The sequence below is a fragment of the Eumetopias jubatus genome, unplaced genomic scaffold (genome assembly GCF_037043125.1).
Source record: "Eumetopias jubatus isolate StellerSeaLion01/CBP00866 unplaced genomic scaffold, mEumJub1_p1.0 scaffold_14, whole genome shotgun sequence".
Lineage (NCBI taxonomy): Eukaryota > Metazoa > Chordata > Mammalia > Carnivora > Otariidae > Eumetopias > Eumetopias jubatus.
The window spans coordinates 75,096,001-75,122,050 of NW_028274820.1; the positions used below are offsets into that span (position 1 = coordinate 75,096,001).

At 37.4% G+C, this 26,050-nt stretch overlaps 1 protein-coding gene across 1 annotated transcript in view; it reads left to right on the forward strand.

Annotated features, from left to right (window-relative positions):
• Nucleotides 1-15,720, forward strand: part of TES (testin LIM domain protein) — a 53,787-nt gene extending 38,067 nt beyond the window's left edge. Inside the window, exons 3-7 of the mRNA XM_028104863.2 lie at nt 5,498-5,750; nt 6,649-6,984; nt 8,433-8,648; nt 9,068-9,226; nt 14,505-15,720. Of these exons, the coding sequence (XP_027960664.1) occupies nt 5,498-5,750; nt 6,649-6,984; nt 8,433-8,648; nt 9,068-9,226; nt 14,505-14,693 (1,153 nt within the window). The 3' untranslated portion in view covers nt 14,694-15,720. The remainder of the gene's footprint in view (nt 1-5,497; nt 5,751-6,648; nt 6,985-8,432; nt 8,649-9,067; nt 9,227-14,504) is intronic.
• The last annotated feature ends 10,330 nt before the right edge of the window (nt 15,721-26,050 follow it).

Here is a 26,050-nt window from a genome sequence, read left to right on the forward strand (position 1 = left end):
AGCCCCACACTGGGCTCCACGCTCCGCGCAGTCTGCTGGAGATTCCCTCTCCCTCTGTCCCTCCCCTGCTGACATGTGTTCTCTCTCTCTCTCAAATAAATAAATACTTAAAAAAATAAAAAAAATAAAAGTTCTTAAAAGATATTTGTAAAAATAAAATTTTCCAATTTAAATATGTGTGAATCAAATGTAAAACACTGTAGACTAACCCCCCATATTATTTTTAAAAAATTAAAAAAAATTTTTTTTGATCTAGTAAATACCATAGATTTCTATAATGGATAGCTCTTGGCACCTGGCCCAGATTTATAGGTTTCTTTCTTGAACGGTGGTTTATAGCTATCCCTTTTTATTTTAGAAATGGAGCTCTAGGGTAAACGGTCTCTAAGGGATGTGGTCACTCCAGCTGCTTAGTGATGACAACTTGAACTGAAAGAACCATTCCACCCTCTTGAGTCACATTCTTGCCAAGTGCTCTGTTACTGCTTTGCCACCATGCTGGAGTGAGGATACAGATGAGGTTTATAATGTATCTGTGATTTCAAAGGCTATCATGAATCAGTTCATGGATTTTCCCCACTTAGAAAACTGAAAACTTCTTTTTCCCTCATCAACTGCTGCTATTGGTGTATTGTTTTAACCTGATTTTACCTACTTAATAAAGGTATGTTGGGTGGGGGAAGGGGTGGATGGGGAAATTAGATATTCTCAGAATATAAATCTTCCAAGAATAGCCAGGACACATAATAAGAAAAAGTAGAGAGATGGCTCTTATATCATTGGTTAATATACCTTTTTATATATAATACTTTCATAGTAAATAGAACTTATTTATTCTACAGCTTGTCACAGTTAATGCTTTAGAAACCAGCAGACTTTCTTTCACATGCTTTTTTTTGTCTTTCAAATTCTAAAATCTAACTCCCCTTATTTTATGGTGCACATGTTTTCTGGTGTTGAACTGGATAATAAACATTTCCAAAGGAAGTCCATATCCTTCATCACATATCCTTGTAACTTTATTACTCCCTTCTTTAGTTAATCACTTTGCTGACTATTCGGATGCATGCCATAGTTCACAGCCATATAAGGATCTATTTATCTATATTAAGAACTAACTTCCCAGCCCTAAAGAACTGAAGTCTCAGGAAGGTCTGATTTTAAACTTGAACCAAAAGCAGTGTGATAGTTTTATGGATAATTATATTGTTTTTGTTAACTGAAGAACAAGAACGAAGAACATACTGTAGTAGAATAATATGCTCCTTTCCACGGGGTGGGAGTATGAGATAACCAGATGTAAGAGTCTTTTATAGCTGAACTAGAATATGCAAACTCTTCAGCACATTCTTACCAAATAAAGATTTCTAAACAATGTGTGCACAAGGAAATTAGTTTGCCTCCCCACCCCCTATATCTCTAACTCTGTCTCTCTCTCTCTCTCTCTCTGGGACTGCACGAGTCAAATCTTGTATTTTTAGGTTGCATACCTCACCTTAAAACAAAACACAAAAATCTATAATTATTTAATAATTTGTTATTTGGCAAAGAGATTCATTTAAGAATTTTTAGTTGTTTTTTCCTAATTTAGTAATGTAGAGAAATCCAATTTATTTTAAATCCAGAAAACTTATTAAACTCTCACTGATGTTAATACATTTTTATATGATCAGTCATAGCGTCTGTGATTAACAGCAGTTTAGTTTCTCCCTTTCTGATGAATCCTTTTAACTTCAATTTCTTTGATTTTTCTTACTGCTCTGATTAGTACCCACAGGACTGTATGAGTGAAGTGATGGCAAGGTTGCTTTCTTGCTAAAATGAATGCACTGAGTATGATATATTTGAGTGTGGGTTTTTTTTCCCAGAAACCCTCCCTAAAATTCTGTCTATTTTCCTTCTGGAGCTAAAACTACTAAGCAAAATGTAGTCAGAAGAGATGTTAAAATGTATTGAAATATATTGAATGCATTTTTCCCCTGCATCTTATAAGAAGCAAACATTTGTTTTATTAGTTTCTGCTATTTTTATTTTCCTTCCATGTTCTTTAGTCTTATTCTCCATTTTTCATAACTTCCTGAGTTGAACTTACTCATATTATTCTCTTTTCCGTCTAACTTGAGCAGGTTAGCTATGCCTTTTCTCCTAAGCACCCCCTCAGTTGTGTTCTGCATTTCAAGAAGTAATAGTTTTGTTTTCTTTTTTTCCTTAAAATGTTGTTTGGTTTAATTTCTATTGTGATTGTTTCAATATTGAATTTTTTAGGAGTCTTTCAAAAGTACTTTCTAGTTACTTTTATTAAAATTATGTTCAGTTAGCCAACATATAGTACATTATTAGTTTTTGATGTAGTTTTCAATGATTCATTAGTTGCATATAACACCCAGTGCTCATCACAACACGTGCCCTCCTTAATACCCATCACCCGGCTACCCCATCCCCCCACCATCCTCCCTTCTGTAACCCTCAGTTTGGTTCCCGGAGTCCATAGTCTCTCATGGTTTGTCTGCCTCCCTGATTTCTTCCTTTTTTGCTGTTGATTTCTAACATAATTATATTCTGTTCAAATAATGTGGTTGATGGTGATTCCTTGGGCATTTCTTGAGAAATACCAGTATGCGTTCAGTTTCCTGAAGTGTTTCAAATGTTCACAAAAAGAAGTATTCTCCAGTCACTGGATAAGGTATTTTTTATGTGTCTGCTTGATCAGGATTATTGTGTTTTTCAAATCTTTATTTCAAATTTTTTATTGTTACTATAATGAGTTTGTCTATTTCTTAAAATTCTGTTATTTTTGCTTATATATTTTGAATAGCTTATTAAGCTATATTAATTTTAAACCTGTTACATCATAGAGGTGATTTTAAACTTCTGTCACTATGTAGTGATTCTCTTTAATACTCATTAAAGGAAAAAGCATTAAAGTCTAAAGTGTATGATATTAATATAAGTATCTAACTTACTTTTTGTTGGACTTTGCCTGATGTATCTTTTTGCATCCTTATGCTTTCATCCTTTCTTTGTCCTTAAATTTTAAGTGTCTCTTCCAAGTAGCATATAGTTCAATTTTGTTGTATAATTCAGTGTGAAATTCTTTGTCTTTTAACTGGAGCACTGAGTCCATTTATTGTGACTGTTGGTATATTTGGATTATGTTAACCATCTTAATTTGTGCTTTCTACATGTCCTAATCTAAGTTTCTTTATTCTCCTCTTACTGCCTTCTATTTAATTACTTGCATTTTATATCATCATTCCATTTTCTCTAAGTTTAGAAATTATATGTAATATTTCCTTCTTTAGTTATCTAGTTAGTTTAATATGCATGCTTAACAATATCTAATGTTAATCTAGATCTTCAATATCTTCCTGAACAATGTAAGGATATTACAATGTTTTTTTAAAATTCTCAGACTCCTCCCTCTAATTTATATGCTATCATTGCCCTATATTTACTTCCAGCTTATGTTTTTAACACCACAAAATCTCTCTACTTCTCTGTTTTCCTTGGTCACCTCTTCCAGCTTCTGCTTCTCTGCCAGACTCCTTCCTGAGTCCTCACCTTTTCCCTGTACTCTTGCCCAGGAGGTGAAAGTGATCTGTTCAATTTATATTAAATATGTCATTCCCTGACACCCAAATTTATATTTTCTACCAGATCTACATATCCTACAATCTACTTGATATCTTTACCCTGTTTTGTAGGCATTTCAAACTTTTCAGTAGTTGAATTTTGGAGAACTTTGATCAGCCTTCCCCCCAACTACCTTAAATCTGTTCTTCTTTTATATTTACTCTCTTAATAAGTTACATTCCTTCTACCAGCTTACTCATCCTGAAAACCTGGGTTCATTTTCTGGCAGATTGGGCCTTCCCTTTTACCATCACTACGTCCACAGCAACCACAAAATTTAGTCAGTTTTACCTTCAAGGAGATCTTAAATCTGTTCTTGTTTTTCCATCTCCACTGTTAAATACTGTAGTTCAAGCTATAACACATCTTACCTAGACCACAAAAATAACCATCCAAAATATAAATTCCACTTGTGAAGTAGTACTGGGATCCCTGTTACTTTGCAAACTGGATGCGCCATTGACATGTTAATCGGTCTCCCTCCTTCCAATTATGTCTACCCCAATCCATTCTCATATAATAGGTGGTACAGTTTTGAGAATGATAGATCTAATCATGTTAGTCCATTACCTAAAAGCCTTCAGTGCCTCCTGCTTATTCTTACAGTAAAAGCCAAATCATTTAATGTGTCCTACAAGTCCCTGCATGATCTTATGCCTGCCTCCCTCTCCAACCTTGTCACTCCGCATTTATTTACCTCACTGCAGTCCCGCCAGCCCTCTCTGATCATGGGACCTAAGGGCACAAGCTCTTTCCTAAGTCAGGACCACCACACATACTCTTTCTACCCAGTGTTTGGAGGTTTTTCTTCTCTTTCTTTACCCCATCTCAAGTACACACACACACACACACACACACACACACACACACACACACACACACACACACTTCATACTTGTTTCATTATCCTTCAGATCTCAACCTAAATGTTAGTTTCTTACGGAGTAATATTTTTATGGAGTCCTTTCCTCACCAGTTCCAAGTCAAAATTAGGCCCTGTCAAATGACATATCCTGTACTTTTCTTTCCTATCACAAATGCAATTATAGGGTGTATCAGTCTAAGTACATTGCTATAAGCTAAGCCAAGTACTATATATAAGCTAAGTACATTGCTAAACACATGGACGTTTGTGTATGTTGCATGAAAGAATGATTACCTGCTAGGCCAGATTGGGGAAGGGGGACATTTCATTTAGTGGTATCTTTTGTTTCATTGCTCTGAAAGTCCAAAGACTTTCATCTATCTGGTTTTTTATACATATGAAAGCACATAGTAAGTGGTCACTAAGTGTTTGAAGAAATAAAGGGAAAGGAAAGGAAGAGAAAGGAAACAGGAAATGAGAAAGGAAAGGAAAGGAAATTAGCAACGGGACAGGAAAGGAAATGAGGAAAGCTGAAGCTGCATCTAGGATTATAGTCCTTGATCAGAAAAGTAATATCAACCTCTGTCTCACTTAGAAAAAACCCAAAAACAAAAAACTTAGGTAATGGCTATGAAATGTTACCATGCAATAAAATATGAAACCTCTTGCTGTAATAGTATTTTGGTGATTTTATTTACTTACTGATTTAAGAAAATGAGGAATACCAGATGAGGTTTTGCTCAGATATGCTCCCTTGAGCATACAGTTTTTATTAAGACCTAAGCTTTTGAAGTCTTATAATATGAAGGTACATTTTTATGTTTCCTTGCTTAAATTTATGGATAGCTACTTGGAATTCCCCCACCCAATAGCTTGCCTTTCTATACCATTATATGGAATAATGTGTATAAAAGTATTTTATAAACTATAAATGTATGAGTATGCTTACTTATTTAATAGGTATAATTAGTTATTGCCAACTTATTTCCAAAATTATAGAAAAATATGTCGTAACTGCAAGTGTGGCCAAGAAGAGCATGATGTCCTCTTGAGCAATGAAGAGGATCGAAAAGTGGGAAAACTTTTTGAAGACACCAAATATACCACCCTGATTGCAAAGCTAAAATCAGATGGAATTCCCATGTATAAACGTAATGTTATGATACTGACCAATCCAGTTGCTGCCAAGAAGAATGTCTCCATCAATACAGTTACCTATGAATGGGCTCCTCCTGTCCAGAATCAGGCATTGGTAAATAATAAGGGGAAGGGCAGTCTCTTTATTAAAGTTCGGGGCTACTTATTTAGGGCAGTCCCTTCAGTGACCTAATCAACCTCAAGTTTATTATTTTTCTGGGGTTCCTATTGCTCTGACTTTTAACTTCTATTCGTTTTTGAAAGTAAAATTAGATACCTCATAGAATTTTCCTGACTACTCAGGTATGTTAATCTTTTTGAGGGAATGGTCTGAGATTCTTAATACTTAGATGAAAAACACATGTTTTGTATATATCTAGTAACTTCTAGCTTACTCTTGAGAAGATATCTCCTAAGATAGCAAAGAATATCTGAAAGAATAGAATTTCTGTCATTTTTTCAAAACTCAAAAAATGTTCAACAGTATACTTTACTGTGTAAGGCAAAAAACAGAAAAACAAACCCAGTAATTTTGTGTCAAACTCCTTTTACTGTTATAACAGCCAAATATGACATTTGGAAGTCTTTTAAGAAGATGAGTTAAGTCATTCAAGTGAATCTTATGATAATATCTTTTTTTTATAATGACAAAAATGCTGCTGATCCATAGGCCATTCTAAACATTTAAACATGCCTTCTAAAAATTTGTGTTCTCTTGCAATTACACATCTGTGTATATAGCACAGGTAAACATTAGTAACCAAAATCTTCTTATAAACTGAAAACAAAGGTTTAATTTCATGGAGAAAAATGTATTTATTTTTACTGAACTAAATCTATTTACAGTACCTTTTGTGATTGTGTTAACATCTGAAGATATATTTTAAAGACTGTTACAAATGGATAAAACCCCCTTCTTTCTTAAGTAATTTGCTTCCAGTGTGTGTTATGAAATATTGCTTGTCTGATGGCCAAGGCATCTCCCGGTTAACACTGGTCTCCCTGGGGCCCAGGCCAGGCGTTACATGCAGATGCTGCCCACGGAGAAGCAGCCGGTGGCAGGCTCGGAGGGGGCGCAGTACCGAAAGAAACAGTTGGCAAAGCAGCTCCCCGCACACGACCAGGACCCTTGCAAGTGCCATGAGTTGTCCCCCAAGGAGGTGAAGGAGATGGAACAGTTTGTGAAGAAATACAAGAGCGAAGCTCTGGGAGTAGGAGATGTCAGACTTCCCCGTGAGATAGATGCTCAAGGCCCCAACCGGATGTACAGCCCTAGTGGGGATAGAAGCACCACAGCAGCCGTGGGGGCCACAGAGGACAATTTGGCCGAGCACAGAAGAACTCCGTATGTAAGTACAGAGCTCCTGGCATTGGCCCAGTTGGTCTATTTTTACAGGTTCTTTCCCGTTCTTTGAACATTTTTGGGGGGGGGGCATTCCTATGTTTCCAAAAGGAGTAAGTAAAGGAAATAAATTAAAATTCAGTCGAGGTTTATTTTAGCGAATCATCATGTTTGAGACCTCTGTCTAAAGCTGAGCTTTCTGATTATCTGTTGCCAAGGATAATTGTGAGTTTTATGTATACATGGTAGTTAGCATGGGTGTCATGCTGGAATACAACATGCTCCTCTAGAATCTGCTTCTAAACATAATTTTGGTGTTGTTTATTTCTTCCCATAAACAAGAATAACATATGCTTAGGTTAATTCAGTTTTGCTTGTGAGAACATGCCTAAAATTCATAATTCAAATTTATGTGGATATACAGTTGACCCTGAAAAACATGGGTTTGAACTGTGCGGGTCCACTTATACACAGGTATTTTTTTTTTTATCAATACAGTATAGTACTGTAAATGTATTCTCTCTTTCATATGATTTTTTTTTAAAGATTTTATTTATTTGACAGAGAGATAGTGGAGCAGGAACACAAGCAGGGGGAGTGGGAGAGGGAGAAGCAGGCTTCCCGCTGAGCAGGGAGCCCGATCTGGGGCTCGATCCCAGGACCCTGGGATCATGACCTGAGCTGAAGGCAGATGCGTAACGACTGAGCCACCCAGGCGCCCCCCCCATATGATTTTAATTTCTTTTTTCTAGCTTACTTTATTCTAAGAATTCAGTATATAACATACAAAATATGTGTGAATCAACTGTTATTAGTAAGGCTTCAGATCAATAGTAGACAATTAGTTAAGTTTTGAGAAGGTCAAAAGTTAATATGTAGATTTTTGATTGCGTGTGGGGTCAGCACCCCTAACCCCTGTGTTGTTGTTCAGGGGTCAACTATATAGTCAATCTTATTTTTAAAAAAATCTCCCTTAGAGAGGGAAATTGAAGTCTTTTGAAAGTAAAAGAGAATTGTGATACAGATGAACAAAACATAAGAGCTAAACTTAGTGTAATATATTTCTCGTAGATACAATTAGCACGTTAACCAATAAGGCTTAGTCCTGTTTAAAAAAAGAGAGAAAAGGTACTAATAAGCTCTAAGGTAATCATTTTGAGAGAACCACTTAAAAATTATGGTGAAAATTATTGTTGCCCTTTTTCTGTAAGAGACTTGATTCAGGAAACAGTGCTCCGTTACCAGCAGGGCACAAAAATTAGGTTTGAAGAGCCTGGAGAAAGCCTAGAAATTCCATTTCCCGGAGGTACTGACATCTTATCGTCTCCATGGACGAATTACTAATTTTAGTAGGAATTCTTTCTTTTGAAAGTTGTTTCTCTGAATTCCTACGACACTAATGATGAGAAATGCCAGTCTTAACGATGACGTTGTTTTGGTCGGCTTCCCTTTCAGTCCTGCTACTGCTGCAAACAGAGTATGAAAGAGGGTGACCCAGCCATCTACGCTGAAAGGGCCGGCTATGATAAACTGTGGCACCCAGCTTGTTTCGTCTGCAGTACCTGCCACGAACTCCTGGTCGACATGATTTATTTCTGGAAGAATGGGAAGCTGTACTGTGGCAGACATTACTGTGACAGTGAGAAACCACGATGTGCTGGCTGCGATGAGGTATGTTGTCTGTGGCTCCTGCAGGCAGGCTCCTTCTGGTGTCCCCATAGAGTCCATCCCCTGACCATCCTCACCAGGCCGTCCTGGCAGAAAGCCCACATGAATTCACCAGGCATCAGTCTCTTTCTTTACATAGAGGAGTTGAGTGGGAAAACAACTTTTAACTTCAGTCATTCGGAGAGTGTCCGTGTTAACTGTGTTGACAACGCAGGACTGTCCAGGAACACAGAAAAGTGATTTGGACTAAACTAAATAATAACCTGAGTTTAAACGTTAGGCTCTTTTCAGACTTTGAGCCCAGGAAAGTGGGTTGATTTTACTTATGGATCTAAATCCCTTATTGGTCTACAGAACCTGGCTTTGTCATTTATAGCAAAAAGGAAAATACATGATTCCTCTTATTTTTGCCCTCTTCTCAGTTGATATTCAGCAACGAGTATACCCAGGCAGAAAACCAAAATTGGCATTTGAAACACTTCTGCTGCTTTGACTGTGACAACATCCTAGCTGGGGAAATATACGTGATGGTCAATGACAAGCCCGTGTGCAAGCCCTGCTATGTGAAGAATCATGCTGTGGTAAGAAGCATCCTGGGGTATGGTTGCTTGACCTGCTGCAGGACTTGATACTCTGTCTTTACTTAAGCCAATGAGAAACAAAAAGGACTACCCTTAAGTAGGAAACCTGCGATTCCTGCCATAGGGTGTTAAAATCCAGGTAACTCAAAAACAGTAACATGCATTGACTGTGAGCCACCTCAAGATTTCTATCTGTACAGTTTACACTATAGATTAGAAGTGCTACTTAGTCATCAGATCCCCACTAAAAAAGTTCTTTAATGGGAATGAGATTGATTGGTTCTCATCGTACAGATCACGGTCCATTTACATTAACAATTTTTGGGAGCTATTTGCATTCTTTAGCTGTTTGAGTGTTTATGGTTTCTGTTGATGTTCCTAGAGCCCCCCACTGTGGCTTCATTTTTTTTTTTAAAACCTGGAGATTGTACAATGCCTGTTTCTTAAACCCTCATTGAATTGATTATAACAAAATTTGACCTGTGTATTTAGATTTATTTGTATCAGCCAAACATTCAAATATTTAATGTGAGAGTATATTTTTTTATTGGCTCTACCCTGCTTACACAGAGCTGCTATTGCATAATGGCTAAGAGATAAGCAGTTTAGATAAATGGTAGATAAAGAAAGTTAACCATATATAGTAAAGTTCTTAATCCAAGGGATATTAAAATGATAGACATTTACTTCTTTATAAGCAGGAAAATATGTACTAAAGTTCCCCAGAGCTATCACATAAAGCAGGCTCCTGGCTAAGGAATACAGTGACGTGTTTATATCGTTCTAGGAGTGTGGTACTACGCGAATAAGGTAACGAGTTTTGATGCCAGTGCCAGTTTTCAACCTTTATCCATTCCCTGAGTATAATTCGTCATTTTCTCTCAATTCTGCCTCATCCATAAATCGCAGATCCTCACAGTTACAACTATACTCTACCTCAGACCTTTATTTTTTATCATTTGGATTATTGTAGTGCCCTCAAATTTGGTCTCCCCACTTCCATTCTTCATCTTGTCCAAAGCCACCTTCCATAATGATGGAAGATAAATCTTTCTGAAATGCAAACCTAATCATTAAGCCTTTGCTTAACAGATCCAGCCCCTTCTTGCCTGTTCTACCAGTTACCCAACCCAAATCACATTCAACAGGTTACCCATTTTCTAGTTTACGCACCATTCTTGGTCTTCTACTCACACTAACTCCTTTGTTATGCACCCATTCCCCATTTCCCCTGACCGTGTATGTTCCCCCAGACTGTATGTTCCCCCAGACTCAGTTGGAGGCAAGCTTTTTTAGAATATCTTTCTTGATTTTTTTTTTCCCCAAGTTCCACCCCTTTTTCTCTGGCTAGGATGCCTCTCTGTGCTCCCATGGGGCACATCTGTGTGTAATTAATACCACCCCTCTGTCTCCTCCCCTAGACTATAAGCAGCTGGTGGGTAAAGCTTGCCTTTTTATTTCCATGCCCTCAATGTCTGCCCTTAGGAAATGTTCAAGTGACTTCTTTGTCTTCTAATATTTCTCATTTGCTTGGGGATCAACATGGGCCTCCTTATGCCTAGGAAAAGGATAAAGAATCACCATGTGACCTAGAACATAATTTAGCTAAAAACCGCTTCTCTAAATATTATTGCTACAGTTTCTTTAAAGGTAGATGGTTATCATAATGTGTATTTTATCGTAGGGTTGTGTGACCTTGGTCTCAAGGACTGGGATGCAGATTCCACACAGGCAGGAAATTTTGTCTATTTTGTTTTCTATTTCCAACACTAGAACAGCACAGGAGATACTCAATACTGAATAAAGCTTTAAAACAGATGAAGCTGCTTTAGGTAACTGTTACAAGCTTCTCTTCATTACATTGTAACTAACCAATAGAGAGGAATAACCAGAGATATTATTAAAACACAGAAATTTGTAAATTATTTAGCTTTATAATGTGGCATGATTTCTTTTAGAAAGTTTACTTTCCCAGTAAGGTGTACTGTTGCCCTTTGTATAAAATTAAAATGAACAACTCTCTCCATTGCCTGCACAAACCAGCTAATGGCAGAAAGAGCTACCCATGCCACATACTAAATGATGTAAAATTTTGAAGATTGTCTAGTTCAGGGTATCAATCTGCTTAGATCTTTTAATCTTCAAAGTTGTTTGTAGACCTGAAGGCAAGAACTCAAAACAGGAAATGTCTGTGGGGGAAAAAAATAACTTAGAAAGAGGATAGTGGGAAATACACTTAGTTTGTCTCTGAATGGTCTCTGGAATTCTGGTCTCAAATGCCCACCCTCCTGAGTTCACATCTCTAAGACTTCACAGGAACCTCCTGCCAGAGAGCTCATTACAATAAATGTTGTTAGTTTTTTCACACTGTGTATACAAATAAACTAAAAGAAGTAGGAGAAATTGAAGGAAATCAGAATGAACTGAAATATTAGAAATTTAAGAACCCAGAAAAAATCAAATGCCAGGCAGAAAGTGGTAAAGCACATCATGTTCCAGACCCTCAATGAGGCCTAGGCAACTTTCAGATTTATAAAGAATTAGGGGCAGTAAATTTTAGCTGGGACTATATGTCAGACTTTAGGATGAATGACAAATTATTAGCAAAACTAAATTATATGAAACCACAAACCCTAAATTCTTATACCATTCAGGGTGTTCATAAGTTTCTTTTTTTTAACCTAAGCAATTTCTTTAATTTTACATATAATTGAATAGTAATTATCTCTTTTTTAAAATCACAAAAATATGAGTTTCAAAAGATATAAAAAGATCCACAAGTATTGTTAGAGGGCCAAGATAAAGAAGATAGGTCATGGTCGAAAAGCATGATCTAAAAGCAATTTTTTCTAAAAAAAATTGTGAAATGCTTCTATTTTATACAAAAAAGTTTAAAACATTGAAAAATTAATATGAAACAAAACTGCAAAGGACAACATTCTAAATATAAATCTACAAAATATGAATATATGCAAAAGCAACTGCTTGCATGATACAGCTACAAATTAAGAGCACATTTGTAATTAAAACACCCATTTTTTGTTGTATTCAGGAATAGCGGCGTATTCATCATGGAAAGAGAATATCTCCCTTGCTTCCCGGGAAACACTAGGTAGACATAAAATGGGAATTAAACAGTAATAATCTGTAATTAGAAGCCATGTAGCTCTAAAAAGTATGGAAAGTTGGGGTACCTGGGTGGCTCGGTAGGTTAAGTGTCCAACTCTTGATTTCGGCTCAGGTCATGATCTCAGGGTCATGAGATTGAGCCCACCTCGGCCTCTGCTCCGCGCTGGGCATGGAGCCTACTCAATTTTCTCTCTCTCTCTCCCGCTCCCTCTCTCTCTCTCAAACATAAATAAAATCTTAAAAAAAAAAAGCATGGAAAGTATGTTGCACGTTTGAAGTAGATATTTGTAACAAGGCTTCACTTCACACTTCACATCCTAAACCAGTTTCCCCACTGAATAGCAGCCACGTTTTAAGGTCTTTTCAAGTAAGGATGCTCAGGCTGAATGACCTATCCAGGTCAATTTGTTGCTTTATCTACTTGTTATAAAATACTTAAAAACTTTAGATAGTCACATTCATTCAGAATATGCACAAACAAGAAGACCTGTGGACTATCTAGTGTTTTAGAAGTCTTGATAGGGTAGTTTTGTTTTTTGCTAAAATACTGAGGATTATTCATTTATTTTCTTTATATACCTGTTCAGCTAAAGAAGAAAATCATGTGTGTTTGTGGATGTGTGTGTGTGCCATATGCTTATTTGTACATAACATACACTGAATTCCACAGAGAATATAAATATTAATGTTTTATAATATTAGATTATACATAAATTATGACTTAGAACAGAAGCCAATTAACTACAAGTTATATTTTTAGTGCAAACTAATTATTCTCAAACACTTTCAGTATTTTTAATTGAGTCCTTAATTATTTTGAACATGATTTTCATTTCATACTGTCTAGAAATTAGTGATGTTAATAATCTCATGTGTCAGAGGTAAGACTAGTAAAATTACTACTTCAAAGCTTTAATGAGTGAGGAAAAATCTTTTTTTTAAGACTATTTTTTTAAGAGCAGTATTAGGTTTACAACAAAATTGAGAGGAAAACACAGCAATTTCCCATATAACCCCTACACTTACACATACATAACCTCACTCACTGTAACATCACTCACCTGAATGCTACATTTTTTACCAAGGATTAATCTACATCCACATATCATAATCACCCAAAGTACATAGTTCACCTCAGGGTTCATTCTTGGTGTTGTACATTCTGTGGGTTTGGACAAAGGTATAGAATGGGCAAATGACATATACCCATCATTATAATATTTTAGAGAATATTTTCACTGCCCTAAATGTCCTCTGTTCTCTACCCATTCCTCTCTCCCACCTCCCTACCCCACCACTGGCAACCACTAATCTTTATTTTCTCCATAGTTTTGCCTTTGCCAGAATGTCATATAGTTGGAATCATACAGTATGTTGCTTTTTTAGATTGGCTTCTTTCTCTTAGCAATGTGCATTTAAAGTTCCTCCATGTCTTTTCATGGTTTGAAGGCTCCTATCGTTTTTTTAGCATTGGTTAATATTCCATTGTCTGGATGTACCACAGTGTATGTATCCCTTTACTAGCTGACATATCTTGTTTGCTTCCAAATTTTGGCAGTTATGAATAAGGATTCTCTAAATAACAATGTGCAAGTTTTTGTGGGCATTAAGTTTTCAGCTCCTTTAGGTAAATACCAAGGAGCACAAATTTGGATTGTATGATGAAAGTATGTTTAGTTTTCTAAGAAACTGCTAAACGGTCTCCCAAAGTGGCTATACATATGGCATTCCCACCAATAATGAAAGAGAGTTCCTATTGTTCCACATCTTCACCAGCATTTGGTATTATAGGAAAAATCATAGAACTTCTTTATAATTACTAAAATAGAATACACTGGAATGAAACTGCTTTGAAACTTGCCATCAAGACTTTCTGCCTCAAACACCATGGGGATATCCTGTAAGCACCAAATCACCTGTTCAGTCTTCACCTGTTATTTCTCATAGTGCTCAGCTTATAGATGCCCATTGACAGTGGTTGCCTAAAAGGATTAACTAGAAGGTCACTCTCAGTTACATATTTTTGAGGTGGTCATCTCAGTTTAATTTACCATCTGAAAGAAAGGTATTATTTGTTCTAACATGAAAATGTTACCATCACAGTTTGATCTCTCATCCTCTTCTCTTATTTATGTAATCGACTTAACAGGTATGTCAAGGATGCCACAATGCCATTGACCCTGAAGTGCAGCGGGTGACCTACAACAATTTCAGCTGGCATGCGTCCACAGAGTGCTTTTTGTGTTCGTGCTGCAGCAAGTGTCTCATTGGGCAGAAGTTCATGCCAGTAGAAGGGATGGTTTTCTGTTCAGTGGAGTGTAAGAAGATGATGTCTTAAGAGGAAAGTACCGAGCAATATTGAGCCATAGCTATCCTAAATGGTCTGCATTTCTACTGTAAAATGCAACTTGGAAAAATAAATGGAAAGGAAAAAAAGAAACTGCAAAGGAAACCAGGAGATTTTGTTCAGTATCTTTCTTTGCTGTTTTTCCTTATCAATTTTTTTCATCTCAATTTTTAAAACCTGCTTTAAGCTTTCCTTAGCTTTCTGCATGTAAAATCTTGGAGGTGGAAGCTTGGGTTTAATCTTCATATGCCCATCCCCCTGTGCCAAACAAAAAGTATATATATAAACACTTAAAAATTAGTGTGCCGAAATGGAAAGATGCACATTGCTAGTTCTGTATTCTTTTTCTGCTCTTATGTAAAATGAAAGGAAATTAAACTTGCCCTAATGCCAAGGCTCTGCGTTTATTGCCTTATCTTATTCACTGAACTTTGTAGTGATGCTCAGTGAATTCTTCTGACAGAGTGCAGCAGAGTGCAGAGAGCTGTTACCATTCTGATGCCTCTGCTCTTTTCTCATTTAGGCACAGGTAGCTTTATTGCATTTCTCTTTTTTTTTTTTTTAACTTGCCCTACCTCACTGCATTCTCTTTGTAAGCTGTTGACCTCTATCTGTGGCCTTAAATACTTTATTGTCAGATGTGGCATCTACTTTTTACTTCTGTAGATGATTTCTGGCTTGGACATAAAAGTCAAGCCATTCATTTATGTTTTCAATCCAAAGAACATGTATACTTTTTGTACCCAAGAAACTATAACTTGTACTGATTGCACTTGCCTACTGTGGTTTGGATAGATTTTTTTTTTTGCATGAACTTATTTTCTAATGGATACTGTCGTATGGTGCTTCTAAACCTGTTCAAGGGTATATATCGAATGTCTTCTTTGCCTGTATACTTCCATTCTTAGATATTTCTAATGTTTATTTTTCCCTATATACTTCCATATATAGCTATGCACTATAAAAATGAAGCTGAATGAATGATACGTATATTCAAAATAAAGTCTCTTTCACCTCAGCAATTGTACCTTTATTCTTCATAGCCTTTCCCTTAGAGAACAAAAAAATCCATCTGCAGTTGAGCATTTGTCACAGCAGGGGGCGTTGTCTCCACAGATAAAGCCTCAAACAATAATAAAAGCTGTTTTGACAGGACAGCTTTTTGTTATGATGAAGGAATGCATTTTATGAAACTTTTTTTTTTTTTTTGGAGAGAGAGAGGGGAGAGAGAGAATCTCAAGCAGGCTCCACACTCAATGCAGAGCCCCATGTAGGGCTCTATCTCAAGACCCTAAGATCATGACCTGAGCTGAAATCAAGAGTCAGATGCTTAACTAACTGAGCCATCCAGTTGCCCCTTTTATGACACTTTTAAATAAATCAAGCAAACAACAAATTTAAGTTGCTGGTTTTTCAATTCATGCAGGAGTTTTGTCTTTCAGAAAAGTGTCATTTATTTTTTTTTTCTTTTTTTTTTTTTTGAAAAGTGTCATTTAAACTGAAGTTTGGGTAAGCTATATCCTTTTGAGGTGAATCTAACAAATACTCTTTTACTTAAATTGTTTTTTGGCTTTCTAACAATTTTTTCCATGGCTACTTATTGTGAAAAAGGAAGCAAATGTGGAATAGTAGTAGATTAATTCTTCCTAGTTTAGCAGATCATGAGATTTCTTTTTTTTTTTTTTCAGTCTGAAGTATTCCTGTCATAGTGGGTGTAGTGGTTTTCTATGACACATACTCAGAATAATTTGCTTTGGATTTTTTTTTTCCCCAGCTCATGATTGTTTGGCTGATAGTGCTTTTCCTAAATTCCATATCCCATCCCACCACTCACATACTATCACTAACATACAGATAGACACATTTATTCCTTCTGCATTATGCCTTCCTCAGCCATGAAAGTATCTTGAACATGTCACTTTATCTAAAGAAGTAATCTAATCCTGCATACAGTTTTAAATGCTTATATCACAAATGTCCATCATTGTCTATAAATACCACTTTATGCTTGTTCTTTTTACCTTTATCTCAAATGGCAACAAATATATTTTCTGTAGCATTTTTTCCACAAAGTTGAACAAGTTAACTTTCCCAGGCATGGCTAAGTGGGAATAAATTGAACCAATTTCCCTCTATATTAACATGGCCACTCGTCACATGTCTCCCTGCACAACCTACATTCCTGGGGCTGAGGTAGAATCAAGCTGTTTGGGGGATGTTAGACGCCTAAGAAAACTGACCAAATCCATCATTCACTACCAAAGATATTGATTGCATGTATGTTAGGCATTTCCTAAAAGAATAAAGTACTTTGCCTGGGAAATACACAGCCACTGGGTTTTACCCTTTACCCTGACTTATCTTCAGTTGGGTCTTAAAATACAAGAAAATGAACTGTAATGAAATGTATGTAATAGAACAGAATGAGTGCTATTTTTAAGTGTTAATCAGGTTTTTTTTTAAATGTCTTTTAAATACTTTGTCCTATAACAAGAGAATAAGATAGTTACTAGATTCTCTAAGATTTATTTTTCCTCTAGCATTTAGGATATGCTCACCCCCTCACTCTCCACTATCATTTTATATTCTTCATTGTCCTCAGTTCTAAATAATGGTTTACTTGGTACAGGGACCAAAGTTAAATCCTCTCCTTGAAATAAGAAAAGATAGGGAAGTAATAAATAGAAATCTGTATCATCCAAATCCCATTTAAGTTCTAATTTTCAGAGATATAGCTTATCCTTTCTATAGTCAATATAGAAGTCATTAACTACCATAGTCTGTGCAGTTAGCAGTGGAGAGCTACTCTGGAAGGACTAGACTTGGAGGAAGAGAATAGCAGAATATGAACCATGATAAAGGCACCACAGAGCATAAGGGATGTCTTTTTCCCTTCTGCAGAAGCCACCATCTTGGATATTAAAAGGTATCGTGGGGACTTCTGATTCTCTTATTCTCTACTCTGCAGTGGGTACTTGAGAACAGAGAGGTTTCTTTCCTGACCCAGGAAGTTCAAAAGATTTTGACACATCAGTTGTTGAAGAATACTGAGGTGAGGTAATACATTTATCATCCTTATTAGAAGAATGTGACATGTTAGAATGATTAATCATGATCTCATTCACAGAAACTGGACATATCCTGTTCATCTCTAAGCAGAATTTTGCTTGTAACCTTTGGATACAATAATAATTTTGAGAAATCAGTGGATTTCAGTTATTTGATCCCATTAAGAAATACAAGTTGCTTAAGAGACACACTAGCCTTTCTATTTGTTGTAGAATTTTTTTTTTTCTGAAATGAAGGCCTGTGAGGTTTTTTTCTTTAATCAACTCTAGCTGAAACTTCTGTAACTCTGAAATCTTAAAGCATAGATTTCCAAATCTGATTTTGAAGTATTTCAGCCCGATTTTACCGGAAAGAGATTCATTATTGACTTATTCTTAAGGAATTTCCAACATGCAGTGTTTAAGCTCATCCAGCCTCACCATGGTTACCAAAGAGACACCATAACCCAAGATCAGTATTAAGCCTTTGTCTCAAGATGCCCTGGCATATCTGAACTTGTCTTCTGGGCATTCGCTTAACTCCTCAGAAAACTTACGACTCCGTCAATGTCTCCATAAAATAGCATTTTACCACAGATTCTTACTAGATATGCTCTGCCCCTTCCTGACCTCTCCTGATTTAAATGCTCAATGACAACTTTGATGATTGCACTGAATACTCACAGATGTGAAAAGGACCTACTCTGCTGGGGTATATGGGTGTGCTTTGAGCACATAACCTGGAAAACATGCTTTCTTCATTAATTGAATCTTTTTTTCATATATTTATCAGATATTTAAATAGCTTTAGCTAATTATTTTGTCTCTTCATGGGGAACAACATGTCACTGTAGCTTCTATTTAGTCTGATAATGTATTTTGAAACACTCAAAACAAAATATCATTAGCCTTTTATACTTGTTTTGAATGGCATTTTATGCTGACATTTATGAAGGCTGCTATTGATTTTTCTTCAATGATACTTCACCCCAGAATATCTTGACCTTCAGACAATAACAAAACAACTTGTACCCAGTTATCTTTACTAGAGTCTACCATTATTGAATGCAGAGACATTAGAGTTGATGCCCCCATAAGTACTGACTGTGAAGGCATCATGATATAGTTTAAACGAGGGCTGGATTTAGGAATCTAGAGATCTTCTGGCCAAGTCCCATTGATTGTTTCTCTTCTTACAGTTATAGCTGAGTAGGATGGGGGACAAGATCACTGGATTTGAGGAGTCTAAGAAATAATGGGCCCAAGTGTAGGATAGACATCTAGAAATTGTTGAAGTCACCAAGAATAACATTAGGGAAAATGGTTGAGAGAAGAATGAGCCAGAGGCAAAAGTTATCAAAAAATGTGAAGGGGTATCCTAGAATTTGATTCAAGATGACAACTAAGGGTAGAAATAGGTGGTAAAGTCTGAGCCCATCTACTATACATACTTCAAAGAGCTGTGATTTTGTTAGGGGAAAAAAAAGGAATTAGTGGAAATGCCAACAGAGGACAAGGAAGACACTGACACCACAGGCACTCTGGAATGCCCGTATGAGAGCAAAAATAACTGGCCTCTACTAGAGAATACTACAGAAGAAACAGAGCTTGAGGAATAACTATCAGTTGGAACAAGGAGATGAAGCAGTTGAGAGTACAGGGAGTTTGCAGTTCACAGAAGTTGGAATTCATAGGACACAGACGTAAAGTTAGGGAGTGTGGGAAGGGATAGGGCCAGATTAAGGGATTTACAAAGCAGAATGGATGTCAGATTTCCAAATGAGGCCAAAAAATCTAGATGCCTGGAGTAAACAGAGCTGAGAGACATACTGAGGTTAGTTCCGGTAGTTTGCTAGAGAAGAATTGAGTAATCAATTAGGAATGCGTTTGGCTGTAAGTAACTAAAAACAGGAGTGGTTTAAAGACAAGACATACGCTAGTCCAAATTTGGCTCAGAACAAGCTCTTTTTAATCTCTGCTCTGCCATCCCATACTCATTGCCTTCCATTCTCAAGTTTGTCCTCTCGCTCAAGTGCCAATCCTTCACATAACAGCACCCAAAGTGTAAAGCAGAGGTGGGACAAAAGGGTATTTTACTCTCTTAACAAAGAGAAACATCTTTCCCAGGAGCCCCCAGCAGACTTACCTACCCTTCCATTTCTTGGCTAGAACTAGGTCACCTGCTCAGAGAAAAAGGAAAGCTATAGGTATGGTTGACTTATCCCATCATAATTCATACCCTAAGGGCTGGGCACATGGTCACCCAGAACAAAATTAATTTGCTGATAATAGGAAGAGGGGTAATGGCTATTGAACTGGCAAACAACTCAACACTATGGTGAATAATTATTTAGAGTTCAGAATCTATGGACCACTATGATGAATAATTAGAGTTCAGATTCTTTAGTTATAGGGTATAGGGCTGCTGGGCAGCTATTTAGTTCTGAAGGTTTGGGGTTTCTGTTGGCTTGTGAGATGAGACAGGGGCATCATTTGGGGTATCCTTCTTAGGCAGAATGCCAGAGAATGGCCAGAGATGATGTGGAGTTACAGCAAGAGATACTGTGAAGTTCTTGCAGTGACTGGTTACTAAATTTTTGCTTGGCTTTCTCCCCACTCCATCTCATTCTATCTATCCGATCCATTTCAAGTCACAGGTCATCGTTACCTCCTCTATCAAAGTCTCTCTCACTCTCGCTCTCTCTCTCTCTCTCCCTTATATCTTATTCCTTGGTTCCCCTACCATGCTGACTTATCTGACCATCTGAAACATTTATTTGAATCTGTCTATGCCTGCCTCTCTAATACCATAACCAACACTGTAGTTGATGACCTCACTGTTTCTCGCCAGGGATATTGTAAGTTCCTATCAGGCCTTCCTGCCTATAGTCTCACCCTCTCACCCTCATGCTCACTCAGTGGTTCTCAAACTTTAGTATGCAGCAAAATCACCTGGAAGACTTGTTCGATAGATTACTGGACCCCACTCCCCAGACTTTCTGAAACAGTAGGTCTTGGGTGGGGCCTGATTATCTGCATTCCTAAAAAGTTCCCAGGTGATGCTGATGCTGATATCTGGGTCCACACTTTGAGAAACATTGTTCTGATTCATTCTCTATTCTTCTCCCAGAGTGTAATACAAAGATGGAATTTCTATTCTCCTACTTAAAAACTCTAACAGCAATCCAGCCTCTTTTTCTAACTGTCCATACATATACGTTGTTATCTAGCCACAGCCAAAAGCAACTTCTTTCATACATCCATAACTGCAAAGGTAGCTACCACTAAGAAGCTGATCCACGACACTTTCACACCCTACTAAGTTCGTGACCCATCCTCTGTGCTCCCATAGAGGTTTTGATCTATACTACTAGTTTACTTATATCATTGCCCTAATTGAGTTCAGGAATATAATATTCATGTTTTTTCCCTGGAACCCAATAGAGCACTTAACACATGATACATGCCTCCAAAATGGTGAATAACAAAATGAATTAAGTAACATATGAATAAGTCATGAAAACCAGGTAAGAGTTTCACTAGTTGATATGGAATTCCTTTGGCCAATTTTTTAAAAAATGGATCAGTAGAAGAAATATAGCTCAGTAAGTTAAGAAAAAAATTTACTCAAATTTTTAAAAAGTGGTTACAAGGATCATAGTACATAGCACTGCCCTCAGCAATACTTACGAAAATTCCCTCTCCTCTTCTGCCTGCTTTCTTTACACCTCCACCTGCTCTCTCTCCACAAGACCCCCAAGCCTCAGTCTTACCAATCTCTCTTCTCTTGCACTCTGTCATGTCCACTTCTCTCCATTGCTTCATTCATGCATTCATGTACTCACTCACAGTCAATCAATAATTATTGAACATCTGCTTTCTGCCTGGCATGGCTGCAGGCACTGGGAACGAAGTAGTGAACAAGACAAAATGCTTGCTCTCGTGGTGCTTTATGTTCTAGAGAGAATAGAAGAATTCTAACACATAAAATTAAATGTGGCCAAATGGGGAAAATAAGATTCAAGATCAGAGAATAAACAAATAGCAAGAGGTCAAAGCCATTAAAAATATTAGATGATAAGGGCCTGCATAATCGCTATAATGAGGTTCTAATTGTTCTAAGATTCTAAACATTGGCCTTTATCATAACATATGAAAATTGGGATCCTCTTCAATAGACTGAGTGGGTTGAGGGAAGGCTGTGAACTCTCCCACATGAATCATTTATACCCCACTGCCAAAGAAATTACTATTAGAGCTTAGTCCTGAAGGGGCTCAGAATAAGCCTCCCCTCAAATGCCACTTTGGCATGTGGATTACTTTGAGCTGAAGTTAATCAAGGCCCAAAGACTTGGGAAAAGCTTTACCTTCCCCTTATCTGCCTAAAAGAATTTAGAATATGGGCCAGGTGTGGTAAACTGGGGCTAAGCTCAGCATGGTCTGGAGATTAAATTCCTCTCTGTGTCTCATTGTCTCTGAATGGTATGGCAAACATTTGTTTATGAAAACATTTGTTCTTCCCATCTTCCTGTAATTTGTCTTCCTTCTCTTTGGAGTCTCAGACTCCCTACCCCCTCTTAGTTCTGGATGGTATATAAACCTCAACTGCTTAACTGCCTGTGGGGTCTCATATTCTTATGGGGCTCCAGCATATCTGTAATTAAGTTTGTTTTTCCCCTGTTAATCTGTCTTATACCAATTTGTTAGCCAAAGAACACAGAAGGGTAAAGTAAACTTTTTTTCTCCCTAACAGTGCTACCAGTTTCTGATTCCAAATTCCCCAAAAAGAAAGTCCAACCCCAGTTGTTTCACACGGGGGCAAACCAGTTTATGCCTAGAGGTCAGAGTCATGCAACCTCTACAAAAAAGTCAAATATCTCCCCAAGTGAGGTTTTGGGGGGCAGAGAACAGAATGGAAATAAATGTGGGTAGGACCAGCAGATCTACAAGATGACTATTATAAATAAGTATATAGTTGAAAGGCTAGTGTGACATTGGCTAGATGATAACCAAACTTATCTCCAATGGGACTATACTTCCCAGCAAGAGCCTTCTAGGCTTGGCCATTAAAACTCAAGTTTCCTTAGAAGATGGAGGAGCCAAGAGATACAGGAGATAAAGGAGGCTCTCTTCTCCACACTGTTGCACACTGGAACACGATGTGAGCAAGAAGTAAGATTTATTGTTTTAAGCCACTGAGATTAGGGTTATTTTTCATGGGAGTTAGCCTTTCCTAACTAGTACAGATAAATAAAGCAGATGGTTTGCTAATTCTACAAACATACCTTGACTAGGTCAGGTGTTATACTGGGGTACTGGGAAACTAGAGGTGAATAAGGTAAGACTTGTGCTCTCAATTCTTCATAGTCTCATGGAGGAGACAAACAGGTAAACGGAAGACTAAAGTAACGACCACCTGTTCCTGAAAGGAGACAAAAGAAATGATCCTAAAGTGAGATCCTAAAGTGACTGAGATATTGAAATATCTTCTCCAATAACAGAGGTTATTTTCATTATTTTCCTAGAGTAGTGGAGAGATAAATAGAAGCATTGCAAAAACAGAGTGTGAAATACCTGGTCGCATTGGGATTGAAGGACAGGGGGAATCAAGGACAACCCCGAAACCCCATTCCTGCCAATTGGAAGAATGGCAGTGACAGAAATGGAAAAATCTCCTTATGGAGGAGCTAAATTGAGAGAAAAATGAATCTCCTTTGGAACACATTGAGTTTGAGACAGGTGTAGGGGGATAGTTTGGAACCTGAAATCTGAATCTCAGGAAAAACTAGCTAGAGATGTAGATAAAGAAGTCAATAAATAAAAGTTATGTTGGCATCTCATATTAACTTACAACAAAAGTCTTAGTCTCCTTATGAAACATGACAATATGTCAGTGATACTTTTGAAGTGATTTTCATGTTACTTTCTATTTTTCCAGGGTAAAATTAAGACAAGTTTAGTACATTTTCTCTTTACTGAAGAATTAAATTTATACTAGTAGTTTTGGTACTTTTGTTTGGTACAATAGACGTTGAAAGTTCTGAACAACCACTTAACCTGTTTGTGTCTCAATATCTCCTCTATAAAATGAGAGTACCAATCCCTATGTGGCAGATTACATTTTCAAAAATAACCCTAGTAATATTTGTGGTCTCACATGCTCTCCCAGGACCTTGCCACTCACCATCTGGAATCTATCTTCCCTCCCCTTGAGCCTGAGGGGGACTTTGTGACTACCAGGATGAACAGAATGTAGCAAGCATGCCTTCCTAGGCTAGCTCACAAGTATGACCTCTCTAGCCTATCTCAAGGGATGGGGCCCAGTCATTATACTGTGAGGAGGCCCCAAGTAGCCCACTTGGAGATTCCATGTGGGGAGGTCCATATGGAGAGGAAGTGAGGCTCCCTGCCCAAGGCCAGCATCAACTTCCAGACACAAGTGAATGAATCTTCAAATGATTCCATTCCCCAGCCTCAAGTCTTCTAGCAAAAGCCCCCAATGTCAGCAGAGACAAGCTGAACCCACTGTGTCCTGTCCATATTCCCAACCACAGATGCCATGAACATAATGAATGGGTGTTTTGTGCCACAAAATTTGGGGGTAGTTCGTTATGCAGCCCTGGTATCTGTAAGACCTGTTGAACAGAATTAGTTGACTCATAAAGGAGAAATCCTGCAAAACATGTAAATTTACTACAAAATGTTATTTATACAAATACCGTACTTAAGATATTAACTAATCCTTCTAGCTGCCCTTCCTCTCCCTTGGCTCAAAGATTTATACAAATGTGCAGTCTTAATAAACATAAGTCCATAAGCTCTATCTGTAGAGTTTATAAACATAAGGAACATTCATAATAATCCTGACTCAGAAAACCTGGTGAGTACTGTTTTCAAGACAGCACATTCTGGAGGTTAGGATCACAGGCCTGGAGAAAATGGAAGGCCTATATTCCTACTGGAAGTTCTTGAATTCCTATACTGGATAAATGGAATCCTCAGCATTCCAGTTGCCAAGATGAGAAACACCTTTAGTCTTGCTAAGGATTCAGTGGGAAAGAATTTAGAACACAAGGGCTTGTTCTTTCTCCAAGTTTTATGAAATAAAAATCATTCATTTAAGGAAGATTGAGAGGGGTCCACAAGGTCCCAAGTACTATGGGTGTAAAACCATGTACAACATAAGCCTTGCCCTCAAGAAGTTCATAATCTCATATCTTATAAAGGAGATAGGTGTTCAATCCATTGTGATAAATGTAGAGATAAAATCTGGAGATTAGCCTGGAAGTTTGTCAATACTTATAGTTTATCAACGAACAGTGGGAAAGCAAGCTGGTGCAGCCACTCTGGAAAACAGTATGGAGGTTCCTCAAAAAGTTGAAAATAGAGCTACCATACGACCCAGCAATTGCACTACTGGGTATTTACCCCAAAGATACAAATGTAGGGACCCAAAGGGGTACGTGTACCCCAATGTTTATAGCAGCAATGTTCACAAACTGTGGAAAGAGCCAAGATGTCCATCGACAGATGGATAAAGAAGATGTGGTGTGTATATATATATATATATATATATATATATATATATATATACACAATGGAATATTATGCAGCCATCAAAAGGAATGAGATCTTGCCATTTGCAACGACGTGGATAGAACTGGAGGGTGTTATGCTGAGTGAAATAAGTCAATCAGAAAGACATGTATCATATGATCTCACTGATATGAGGAATTCTTAATCTCAGGAAACAAACTGAGGGTTGCTGGAGTGGTGGGGGTGGGAGGGATGGGGTTGCTGGGTGATAGACACTGGGGAGGGTATGTGCTAGGGTGAGCGATGTGAATTGTTGAATCACAGACCTGTACCTCTGACAAATAATACATTATATGTTAAAAAAAAGAAGAAGAAGATAGTAGAAAGGGAAAAATGAAGGGGGGGGAATCGGAGGGGGAGATGAACCATGAGAGACTATGGACTCTGAGAAACAAACTGAGGGTTCTAGAGGGGAGGGGGGTGGGGGGATGGGTTAGCCTGGTGATGGGTATTAAAGAGGGCACATATTGAATGGAGCACTGGGTGTTATACGCAAACAATGAATCATGAAACACTACATCAAAAAAAAGAAAAGAAAAAGAACAGTGGTATGTGAGTCATAATTAGTTATTTACCCAATTTCCTACAATTTTTTCTCACATTTAAAAATGAGTTACTTCCTTTGAATTGCAATTTATATACAATTTAGGGATCTTAACTTCAATGTAATTAAGCATATATAAGACTGAATTGTGGGGTGCCTGG